We start from the raw sequence: 12,722 nt of genomic DNA, 5'->3' as shown, positions 1-12,722 counted from the left end.
CCTTACGGAGACCTTGGATAGTTCTCTTGGATAATCTGCACCCCAAGTATTGATCACCTATTTCTGGGAAAAAAGTGCGGCTTATACACGAGTGATTATGGTATATCCCTCAGCTGTTGTGATGCTGCAGATTTTTGTCCCATTCTGGATATCGCAGAGCAAATCATAATATGAGTCTGTCATCTGCCACAATAACATGCTGCCGATGTTTGTATGATCAACCAATCATACTAAAGGCTGCAAGGAGAAAAGATTTTGTAAATGAGCATCTCTTATATTCTGATGATTGAATCGCAATGTTCCACGGTCTTTTATTCTTTATAAATCACATTCATCACATATACTCTGTGAAATTAATACATTGCAAAAGTAATATCTTTCTGCTTATGGAAACGCAATAAAAATTGTGCAAATTATTTTGATTGCATTGCATTGTGGATAGAGTGCGTGCGTGACACCACACTCTGATCATACTTTTTGTTGTTTAAATTAAAAACAAAGCCAGTTAATTGCATATTTCGTATTGCATAGTTTCTTGTTGCGAAAAAAAAAAAAAATCTCACCACAATCAATTTGTTCATTACTTTGGCCCAGTAATCTCAAACTGTAGGAAAAAACAAAACTGCCACTAAATCATTTTGAACCACGTCCTGTAACTCCGTTTAAACTGAAAATTCTCAACACATTTGCCATATTTTGTACAATTACATAATGAGGATTAACTGCTTGTTTGGCATTGTTCTGTGCAATTTTTCTTTAAAGAAAACAAAAATAAAAATAAAATTTCTCAATTCAATTCTTCATCCACCGATATTTTGAAAGTGAATGGGGCGAAGAGGTATCCGTCGCCAGTGTAGAATTTGTTCTGAAATTCCACCCTGCAAAGAGAGGTGTACAGGTGTCACGTACCAAGTGCAACAGAAATATATATATATATATATATATATATATATATATATATATACGTATATATATATATATATATATATATATATATATATATATATATATTGATCCACAAACACCAAGCTATGACAAGAGGCAGAAATGTTGTTGGGATCACCATATAATTTAGCTTACAGCTGTGTTTGACTGATAAAACAGCTTTGGTTGCCAAGAGTAGTGGTGGCAAGCTGGGTCATACCTGCTTATCCTTGTCAGACATGTGACTAATAATGCTGATTGGTCATTTGGTGTATAGTTTTGATGCATTTGGTGTATAATCTCCCCTACGGTGTGTCATGTATGCATCCTGTATTCATGTATAGTCTTGGTTACAGAGCATCTTTGTCCCACTGTACGTGCTCAACAGTCCAACTGCTAGTTGTTGTTGTTGTTGTTGTTGTTGTTGTTGTTGTTGTTGTTGTATAGCCCCGGACAGTTCTCTCGAACAAGCCTACGGCATTGAGACAGCAGATCGATCTCCCAAGAGCGACCCAGATATCCCCCACATCCAGGGTACAATAATTGATTGATTAATTGTGTAATTAAAATCAATAAACAAAAATCGTAAAAGAATTCCTTAATCAATTGGATAATAGCATATCAAAACCACCAGTGTTTCATCCGAATCTGAAACTTTTTGAAAACAAATTGAATGATTAATTCATCAAAAATTAAATAATTAATAGATGAATTGACTAATCAAAAAATAATTAATCGATTAATTGATTAATCAATAAATCCAAAATATCATTTATAGTCAAATCACTTGGTCATTGTCATGTCCAAATATCAGCTTCCTAGCTCAAAAGATGCCTGGGATATGCCCAGATGAGAAAGGAAATAAATAAGTGATTAATACCAAAAATAAATAAATAATAATCGTAAAATAATTAATCAATTCGTTAATAGAATACCTAAACCACCACCGTTTCATCCGAATCTGTAACTTAAATTTTTTTTAAATTAAGTCATTAATTGAATAATTAAATAGTTAATCGATTAATTGATTAATCAATAAATCGGAAATACCTTTTACAGCCAAATCACTTGGCCATTGTCATGTCCAAATATCAGTTTTCTTGCTCAAATGGTGCCCGAGATATTGCCCAGATGAGAAAGGAAATAAATAAGTACTTAATTAATCGATAATAATGAAGTAATTAAACAATTAATTGATTAATCAAAACACAAAAATCGTAAAATAATTCCTTAATCAATTGGATAATAGCATATGAAAACCACAAATGTTTCATCCAAATCTGTAACTTTTTGAAAACAAAATGAATGATCAATTAATCAAAAATTAAATAATTAATAGATTAATTGACTAATCAAAAAATAATTCATCGATTAATTGATTAATCAATAAATCCAAAATATCATTTATAGTCAAATCACTTGGTCATTGTCATGTCCAAATATCAGCTTCCTAGCTCAAAAGATGCCTGAGATATTGCCCAGATGAGAAAGAAAATAAATAAGTACTTAATTAATCGATAATAATGAAGTAAGTAATCAATTAATTGATTAATCAAAAAACAAAGAATACAGTTTTTGCCAAAGCACTTGATCACTATTGTGCCAAATTTGAGCTTCCTAGCACAGAGGATTGCTGAGATATCGTTTGGACAAACAAACAAACAAGAAGACGTCATGCGGAGCACGATACTTGCAAAATATGCCCCCCAACCCCTCCCCAAGAAAAAAGAATTCCATTGATACAGCAAAAATTGTCCATTTCATCAAGATTAAAATTGACAATCTTGATCAAAGCTCGGGTCAATAGGAAGAAAATTGACGATTTTTCAGATGAAAATGATGATTTTGGAAGGTTGACCTTGAGTTGACCTTTGACCTTTTGACCTCAAAAAAAGTTGGTTTCCCTATTTAGTGACTCAATGTGCAAATGCTGTTCAATTTTCAAGTCAAGAAATATATATATATATATATATATATATATTTTCAAGTCAATCGGATGAAAATTGACGGTTTTTTCAGATAAAAAGTGATGATTTTGGAAGTTTGACCTTGAGTTGACCTTTGACCTTTTGACCTAAAAATAGTATGTTTCCCAATTTAGTGACTCGATATGCAAATGCTGTTCAATTTTCAAGTCAATCAGTTGAGAATTGATGGCTTTTTTGATGAAAATTGATGATTTTTAAAATTTGACCTTGAGTTGACCTTTGACCTTTTGACCTCAAAATAGCATGTTTCCCAATTTAGTGAATCGATATGCAAATGCTGTTCAATTTTCAAGTCAATCGGTTGAGAATAGACGGCTTTTTAGATGAAAATTGATGATTTTTAAAATTTGACCTTAGGTTGACCTTTGACCTTTTGACCTCAAAAATAGTTCATTTCACAATTTAGTGATTTGATATACAAATGCTATTCAATTTTCAAGTCAATCGGATTTAAAATGGCGATTTTAGAAATTTGACCTCCAGATGACCTTTGACCTCAAAATCAATAGGCTTCTCAATTGGGACGACTTATACAACTTGGTGAGGTTTCGTGACGATCGGTTTAGAATTGTGACCTGTAGGCCGGTGACAAACAGAAACAGACAAACAGACAGAACCACAAACGGAACCGACCAATATACTTGAAAAATCTTCGATTTTGCAAGTAACAAACAAGAAACCAGGGTAAAAACTGAGTACCCCCTTTCAGCACGCATCATTGCCGGGCTCCCTTTGGTGCTGTCGGCATTTCACCAATCACCCCATCAGCTCATCTGTTCACCAAACTCCTCCCCCAGTTCATCCAATCTCTGTCTATCCACCCTCTGCACTCCCACAATCCTCCTGACCCAGTTGTTCTCACAAACCTGCATCCTCTGTTGTTGTCTCTCTGTCATTGCCACTGTTTCCAGACCGTAAAGGTCGGCCGGCGTTACACACGATATCAGAACCTTTCCTTGCAATCTCCTTGAAATCTTTCTGTCTGCCATTACACCCTCCACCCTCCTCCACGCATTCACACCCATCTGAATCCTCCTCCGCACCTCTGCCTCTGACATACCATCCCCTTCATTTCTGCAACCGGCATTCCCATCCATCTCAGTGTCGCCATCACCATCTCTCTCGGGACGGTGCTGTATAGGCCTTCTCCAGATCCACAAAGCCCAATGCCGTTTCACCTTGCACCTCCAACCTCTTCTCCACCAGCTGTCTCAGCATGAAAATCCCATCTGTCGTTCCTCTACCCTTTCTAAACCCCTGATGTTCTTCTCCCATCTCCTTCTCCACACTATTGCTTATCCTCTCGTACAGAACCCTCTCCAACACCGTCATGGTCGTCCTGTGTATGAGACCCTCACCATTAAAAAGAACCATTGTAGCGGCTACCGCTGGGTTTTCACAATCGCCTTGCACCTATCAAGGACGCGGAGCGATCACCATGCCGGGCTCGTCCAGGACGCCCGGGCAGGCCCGCGCTCAACTTGCCAGGCCTCGGTCGGGACGCCCAGGCATGCCCGGGCAGGCTCGCCCTCAACTTGCCAGGCCGCAGCCAGGACGCTGGGCCACGCCCCCTCTCGCCTTTCCTGGGCAAACGCTCCGGGATAATATGTATATATATTGCTGCCCGATAAACGGGCTTTTCAGAGTGCCTGAGTGTTTGGTTTGAATAAAGCAACTTATTTATGGTGTTGTACGTATATTGTGTCCCTACGAAGATTTTTCGGTGCAAATCTTTCATACCTGTATTGAAAATCGTGTTAATTCGTGTCGTGTCTTGAGGCCTTGTACAGTGTGCACTGTACAACCTTGAGGCTTTGTTTTTCTCTCAGTGGTCCGTCGTTTGTGATCCAATAACTTTCGTTCTCTGTATTCCCAGTCTTTTCACCCATAGCCTACTTCCTTGTGTAAATCTCAACTCAAAAAAAAAAAAAAAAAAAAAAAAAAAAACATTTCCTTCTCTGTTCTCATTCGTTTATTTCTTCTTATTCGTTCGTTCGTTCTTCGACCACGTGGTTCTCCCCCATTTCCCCAGATAGTTTTCACTCATTAACCTTCAATGTTTACACTTTCCCCTCAAGTTATGTATTCCGTCATATTTTATAACACCTTTTTCTTCTTCTTCTTTAAAAGGCTGCTTTCGACTTGCTCACCAAATCAATTCATCCCAAAAAAAATATCCATCTCCTATAGTGCCTTTTTTCTACATTCCCTAAACTCTCCTGCACTCCATCCTCCATCCAGCATCCTTAAACGTATTTTTAACTCGAAGGTCACAAGAAACTCATTTTGCAATAAATGTTCGTTTCCCATTAATCGTACACTTTCAAAAATCCAATCTCACCCCTCCCCTCCAAATCTTCCCCATAACCCCTCCCCTCCAAATCTTCCCCATCACCCCTCCCCTCCAAATCTTCCCCATCACCCATCCCTTTCAAATCTCCCCCCTTGCCCCCTCCCTCCTAAACTACCCCCTCACCCCTCCCCGCCAAGACGCCCCTCGCCCCTCCCCTCCTAGACTCCTGCCTCACCCCTCCCCTCCAAATCTCCCCCATATCCCATCCCTTTCAAATCCCTCCCCTTGTCCCTTCCCTCCCAAACTCCCCCCTCACCCCTCCCCTTCAAATCTCCCCACCCTCATTGCTTCTCAATTTCCCCCCTCTCACTCCCCCTCCTCAAAGCGTCCTCCCCGCTTCTTCCCCCTTCAAACTCTCACCTCCATCTCCCCCAACCTTCTGCCTCGCTCTTCCCCCTCCTCAAATAACACCTCATTGTGGCTCACCCAATCACCATCAAACCTTTTGTCCGCCCCATCCTTCCCTTTCTCCGAGCTATTCTGAAATCTCTGACACACCTTCAACAGCTCTCCCTACCTCTTCCACCTCTTCCACATCTTACCCTACCCCTCCTCCCCCCTGTTCTGTATCTGATGCTCCCCCTTCCTCTTCATTAACGGTATGGACCTCAAACATCCGGGGCCTTCGTTCAAATTTAACTGATCTCTCCATACAGGTTGCTTCTGTCAAACCAGACGTGATCTGCTTAACAGAAACTTTCCTCCTTTATGATGTCTCTGATTCCATAGTATCTCTCCCGGGCTACTCCCTCCTCCGGTATGATAGACCTGAGCCTCGTCCTGGAGGCGGGGTTGCTATCTTTAACAAAAACTCTCTTCCTCACTCGCCCTGCACTGCACTCTCTCCACCTCACCCCCAGGAATACCTCTGGCTACGGCTTCCCCTTCGCTCCCACCTCTTGTTCATATGTGTGTTGTACCGTCCACCAAACAGTGATGACTCCATCTACATCTCGCTGTCTGATGATATGGACCAACTTCTATCTACTCATCCCAACTCTCTCTTCCTCATATGTGGTGATTTCAACTGTCATCATGCCAGTTGGCTGGGTGTGGGTACCTCTCTCACCAGCCATGGCTCCTCAGCAAAGGACTTCTGCGACTCACTGGGACTGACACAATCTGTCAATTTCCCGACCCGGATCTCAGTCAAGGAACATCTTCTCTTCTGGACTTGGTTATGACTAACTTCCCTGAAAATGTCTGCTGCTCTTCTTCTGCTCCGATCGGATCATCTGATCATGTCCTTGTTAAAGTGGACATCTCTCTGACCATCCTCAGGGAGCCTGCTCAGCGTCGACGAGTCTGGCATTTCACTCAGGCCAACTGGCACGGTCTTCAAGCAGCCATCAATCATCTGGACTGGTCTCCCATCTCTACCACCTCTGACATCAACTCATCCTGGGAATTCTTCCAAAGTAAATTGCTCTCTCTCATGCACAGATTTATCCCATCTCATCTTCAGTTGTCATACCCTTCCTCCCGTCCATGGTACACGGAATCTTGTGGTGAGGCTGTTGCCCAGAAACAACTTGCCTTCGTCTCCTGGAAAGCAAATCCAACGGAAGGAAATCTCATTTCCTTTCACAAAGCCCGAAACAAGTGTGTGTCCACCCTCAGGAGAGCCAGGAAACAATATCTCTCCGTTCTCAAGACCGAACTCTCTTATCTGTCTCCCTCTTCCAAATCCTGGTGGCGTCTGGTCAAATCCGTTTCTGGTGTTTGTTCCCCCTCCATCCCCTCCCTTACCTCAAACGGCTACACAGCTGACTCCGCACGTGAAAAGCTGAATGCCTCAACTCTGTGTTTGCCTCTAAATCTTGTGTCCCAAACCCATCCCTCTCTGTACCCACCATACCCAGTCGTACCCTGCTGCTCCTGGACTCCGTGTCCTTTCCTCCTGACAAGGTGGAAAAGTTTCTGTCAACCCTCGACTCTGATTCTGCAACTGGACCCGACGGCATCAGCCCACGGGTCCTAAAATCCTGCTCTGCTGCTCTATCTCACCCTCTCTCTGTTCTCTTCACCCTCTCTTTTGCTCAAGGTCAACTGCCATCTGCTTGGAAATCAGCCAACATCACCGCTTTGGACAAAAAAGGTGCAAAAACAGATCCTAGCAACTACAGACCAATCAGCCTTCTCCCAATTATCAGCAAAGTCATGGTATCCATCATTGCTTCGGATATGAAATCTTTCCTCTTCTCCAATGGCTTGATCTCTGATCATCAATTTGGTTTCAGACCAGGTCACTCTACTCTGGACATGCTGCTTCTGCTGTCTCAACAATGGATGGAGGTCCTCAATGCCAAACAGGAAATTAGAGCTGTCTCCCTCGACATATCACGTGCCTTCGACACGGTCTGGCACCCCGCTCTGCTCACCAAACTCTCCTCCTTTGGTATCCATGGAAATCTCCACGCATGGCTGGCGGACTTCCTCTCTAGTCGTCGTCAACGTGTGGCCCTGAATGGGTTTCTCTCATCTCCTCTTCCTGTTGAGGCTGGAGTTCCCCAAGGCAGTGTTCTGGGCCCCGTGCTTTTTCTGGTTTTAATCAATGATCTCTCTGACTCTCTCGAAAATCCTCTCTATCTCTTTGCTGATGACTCCACTCTCTGCCGCTCCATTCCTCTTCCCTCAGATCGGCAGTCTGCTGCCTCCTCACTCTCTGAAGACCTGGACAAAATCACAGACTGGTCAAACAAGTGGAACATGTCTTTCAATCCTGACAAATCTCACACTCTTACTATGTCTCTCCGAAAAGATCGACTGGACAACCCTCCCATCTACTTTCTCAACAATCCTCTCCAAGAAGTTCTGTCGCTCAAGATTTTGGGTCTCACTATCTGCCATGATCTTTCTTGGGAAAACCACATTTCCAAGCTGGCCTCCAAAGCCAGTCGCCGACTGGGCATCCTCCGTCGTGCGAAGTCCTTCCTCGGCACACCTGAGCTCCTCACCACATACAAGGCTTTCATCCGCAGCTCAATGGAATACTGTTCTCCCCTATGGGCCGGTGCTCCTGCCTCACACCTAGCTCGGCTTCACGCTGTTGAAACCAAAGCTTTGAGAATTATTGGAATCTCCCGCGATGAAGCTATCTCTGAGGGCCTTTCACTCACTCACCGCAGGCAGGTAGGTGGTCTTTCTGTCTTCTACCGACTCCTCTCCGGCCTTGCACCCCCAGCTCTCTCTGTGCTCTGTCCCCCAAATATTCCTACAGGTCGCACAAGATCTGCCAGCAACCCTCTGATGGTTAAACTGCCGAAATCTCGGCTCTCTGCTCACCTTCACTCTTTCATTCCTCTTTTCTCCCGCGTCTGGAACAAACTCCCTCACTCCCTTCAATCCCACTCCTCCCTCCAGGTCTTTAAAACAGCTGTTCACCACCATCTCTTATCTTTCCCCATCCAAAACCTTGATCTTTTCTACCCCCGCTAATTCACCCCAGATCCACCTTGTTTGAAATTCCAACTTCTTTCCTGGAAGTCCTGGCAGTGTCCATATGTTTTATACCTCTCCCACCGCCCCCTTCCCATGCCCCCCCCCCCAAAGCCCTCACCCTCTCTCAGATCTCTCGATGTCTCCATGTCTCTCGGTCCCTGCTCTCAAATGTTGTGTTTGTGTCCTTCCCCCTCTCTCCCCATCTTGTCTACCGCTCCCGATGTTATATGTTTTATGTGTCGGTTTGTCTTTCTGTGTGATTAATGTTCGCTCTTTCACGAGCCTCGATATTGTATACAAAAAAAAAAAAAAAACAAACAAAAAAAAAAAAACTCGGATGAATTCCAGCTTTTTGTCGCGTCCATTCTTCCGATCGACGTGGGAGCCCCAGCTCCTTCATTGGTGACCTACCGACATGGACACGGCAGTCGCCCTTAAACTGCCTACCTTCTGGGAGGCTCACGCGGCGGTTTGGTTCGCACAGGCGGATTCCCTGTTCGCCCTGCGAGGCATCACGGCCGACGACACCCGCTTCCACCATGTGGTAGCAGCGCTCGGTTCGGCCACCGCGGCCCGCGCCCTGAGCCTCCTCGAGAGCCCGCCAGCCGCTGACAAATACGGCGCGATTAAGAAGCTTCTCCTCGACGCTTTCGCCCTCCCATCGGCGGAACGCGCACGGCGCCTGCTCGACCTGCCCGAGCTCGGCGACACGCGCCCTTCCGAGCGAATGGACTACATGCTTTCACTGCTCGGCGAGCACTCTCCGGCATTCCTGTTCCGGGAGCTGTTCCTCCGTCAGCTGCCTAACCCGGTACGCCTCGCCCTGGCAAGCACGACGATCACAGATCCCCGGGCCCTTGCCAGAGAAGCCGACAAGATCTCCGCCGCAGGTCAGCGCATCGCAGCGGCGACATGGGACCCACCGCCGTCCGACGCAACACCCATGGCGCCCGAGCACCCGGCACGGTCGACGACCGAACTGCCGACGCAATTGGCGGCCGCTACACCGAGCCGACCACCTCCAGCACGACGACCGGGGCCTCCACCTGACCAAGCGTGGTGTTACTATCATGCCAGGTTCGGACAGAAGGCCCGGACATGCCGACCCCCGTGCACCTTCGGCAGGCCGGGAAACGGCCGGGCCGGCGTTCATTACCAGCCATGAGCGCCGGCCACACGGGCAACTTACTGTTCATCACGGATAAAGCGTCCGGACGGCGCTTCCTGTGCGACACCGGCGCCCAACTGAGCGTCATACCCGCCTCTGACCAGGACAGGCAATCCGCGGTTTGCGGCCCCTCCTTGGTTGCGGCCAGCGGATCGACCATCCGCACCTTCGGCCCGCGCAACGTCACCCTCTGCTTCGGCGACCAACGCTTTGCTTGGACGTTTGTAACCGCAAACGTGCCCATGGCTCTGCTAGGCGCCGACTTCCTCTGCGTACACGGACTGCTGGTGGACGTCCAACGGCGTCGTTTAATCAACGCCGAAACCTTCAGCTCCCTGGTATGCACATTGAGCAGCTCCGCGCCGACCGAGCTGGCATGCGCCGTCCTGGCGGCGAACGAGTTTGCTCGCCTGCTCACGGAGTTCCCGGCCCTCACGCGGCCGACGTTTTCGGCCGTCGCAGTAGGGCATGGGATCGAGCACCACATACCAACCACGGGCCCGCCGGTCTACGCCAGGGCCCGCCGCCTCGACCCAGCCAAGCTCGCCGTGGCGAAGGCCGAATTCGACGCGTTGGAGCACCTCGGCATCGTGCGGCGCTCCGATAGCGCGTGGGCCTCGCCACTGCACATCGTGCCAAAGCCGGGGGGTGGATGGCGCCCGTGTGGCGACTACCGCCGTCTCAATGACGCTACCACCCCCGACAGGTACCCGATCCCGCATATCCAAGACTTCTCCGCCCGTCTGGCGGGACGGGTCATTTTTTCGAAAATTGATCTCATACGGGGATATCACCAGGTACCTGTCAGGGCGGCCGACGTCCCTAAAACGGCAGTCATCACGCCGTTCGGCTTATTCGAATTCTTGCGGATGCCGTTTGGTCTCAAGAACGCGGCTCAGGCGTTCCAGCGCTTGATGGACGGCGTGCTGCGTGACCTGCCGTTCCTTTTCGTTTACCTGGACGACATCCTCGTCGCCAGCACGTCCCCGGCCGAGCACCTCCTCCACCTCCGAACACTGTTCGGGCGCCTCAGCGAGCACGGCCTCATCGTCAACCCGGCCAAATGCCACTTCGGCACGACGGCCGTTGATTTTTTGGGCCACCACATCACCAAGAACGGGGCCGTGCCGCTGCCAACCAAGGTCGAGGCCATCACCACGTTCCCGCGTCCCCGCACCATAAAGGCCCTGCAGGAATTCCTGGGAATGGTGAATTTTTATCACCGCTTCGTGCCCCGCGCTGCTCAACTCATGCGGCCCCTCTACGAAGCCCTCCGGGGCAAGCCGGCCAAGCACGACATCGCCTGGTCCGCAGCAATGGATGCGGCCTTCCAAAGCTCAAAGCGGGCCCTCGCCGACGCAACACTGCTCGCTCACCCGGTGCTCAACGCTCCCATCGCCCTCACCACGGATGCCTCCGACTACGCGGTGGGCGCCGTACATGAGCAATGGGTGAACGGGGTTTGGCAGCCACTCGCTTTTTTCAGCCGGCAGCTCCGGCCGAACGAGTTCAAATACAGCACGTTTGACCGGGAGCTCCTCGGTCTACACCTGGCCGTCCGCCATTTCCGCCACCTCCTGGAGGGCCGACCTTTCACGGCGTTCGTCGACCACAAGCCGTTGGTTTACGCCATGGCCAAGGTCACGGAGCCGTGGTCGGCCCGCCAACAGCGCCACCTCTCCGCCGTGTCGGAGTTTACCACGGACATCCGGCACGTCGCCGGCAAAAACAACGCCGTGGCCGACTGTCTTTCCCGGGCCAGCGCGAACGCGGTCCACCTGGGCGTGGACTTTGCGCTTATGGCGGCGGACCAAACCACCGACACCACGGTGCAAGCCCTCCGGGCGGCGGACACGGGCCTCCGCCTGGCCGACATCCCCTTCGCGGACACTGTCCTGCTCTGCGACGTCTCCCAAGGCCAGCCTCGCCCCATCGTGCCCGTCACCTGGCAACGCCGCATCTTCGCCTCCCTCCACGGCCTTTCCCACCCGGGCCGGAAAGCTTCCCAGAAGCTGGTGTCGGCGCGATTCGTCTGGCACGGCCTTCGTCGGGACGTCCACGATTGGACCAGCACCTGCACGGCCTGCCAACGGGCCAAGGTCCACCGACACACCCAGGCCCCGCTGGCACCTTTCACCGTGCCCAAACGACGTTTCGACCACGTCAACGTGGATCTGGTGGGCCCCCTCCCCCCGTCACGGGGGTTCACACACCTGCTCACCATGGTGGACAGGACCACCAGGTGGCCGGAGGCCGTTCCTCTCGTCTCCACCACCACCGCCGACGTGGCGCAGGCTTTCATCGCCACCTGGGTCGCCCGCTTCGGCGCACCGGCGGACATCTCGTCAGACCGCGGACCACAGTTCACCTCCGAGCTGTGAGGCGCGGTCGCCCGCAACCTGGGGGTCAAGCTCCACCGTACTACGGCCTACCACCCCCAAGCAAACGGGTTGTGCGAGCGATTCCACCGCTCCATGAAGGCCGCGCTCATGGCCGGCCTTCAAGACGGCGGTTGGGCCGACCGGCTGCCGTGGGTCCTTTTGGGCCTCCGCACGGCCCCCAAGGAGGACCTCCAGGCATCCACCGCCGAGCTTGTCTTTGGCCAGGCGCTACGCGTCCCGGGCGAATTCGTGCCCGACGCTACCAGTCCCTGGTCCGCAGCTCACCAGCGCTCGGACCTCCAGGAGGCCGCCTGACGGTTTGCCCCCGTGCCAACATCCCACCACGGTGACCCCCAGTCCTACGTCCCCCCAGCACTTCGCACAGCGGAGTATGTTTTTGTGCGTCACGACGCACATCGGGGGCCACTCCGGCCGCCGTACGACGGGCCCTTCCGGGTGCTGCGACG

The 12,722-nt window shown here is 49.5% G+C and overlaps 1 protein-coding gene across 1 annotated transcript in view; it reads right to left on the bottom strand.

Annotated features, from left to right (window-relative positions):
- Window positions 1-286: 286 nt before the first annotated feature.
- LOC137431717 (V-type proton ATPase 116 kDa subunit a 1) overlaps window positions 287-12,722 on the bottom strand; it is a 464,565-nt gene continuing 452,129 nt past the window's right edge. Inside the window, exon 15 of the mRNA XM_068123347.2 lies at window positions 287-878. Coding sequence (XP_067979448.2) covers window positions 788-878 — 91 coding nt within the window. The 3' untranslated portion in view covers window positions 287-787. The remainder of the gene's footprint in view (window positions 879-12,722) is intronic.

Source organism: Myxine glutinosa, chromosome 7, assembly GCF_964187855.1.
Source record: "Myxine glutinosa chromosome 7, kmMyxGlut1.1, whole genome shotgun sequence".
Taxonomy (NCBI): Eukaryota; Metazoa; Chordata; class Myxini; order Myxiniformes; family Myxinidae; genus Myxine; species Myxine glutinosa.
This window is presented reverse-complemented; position numbering and strand designations above follow the sequence as displayed.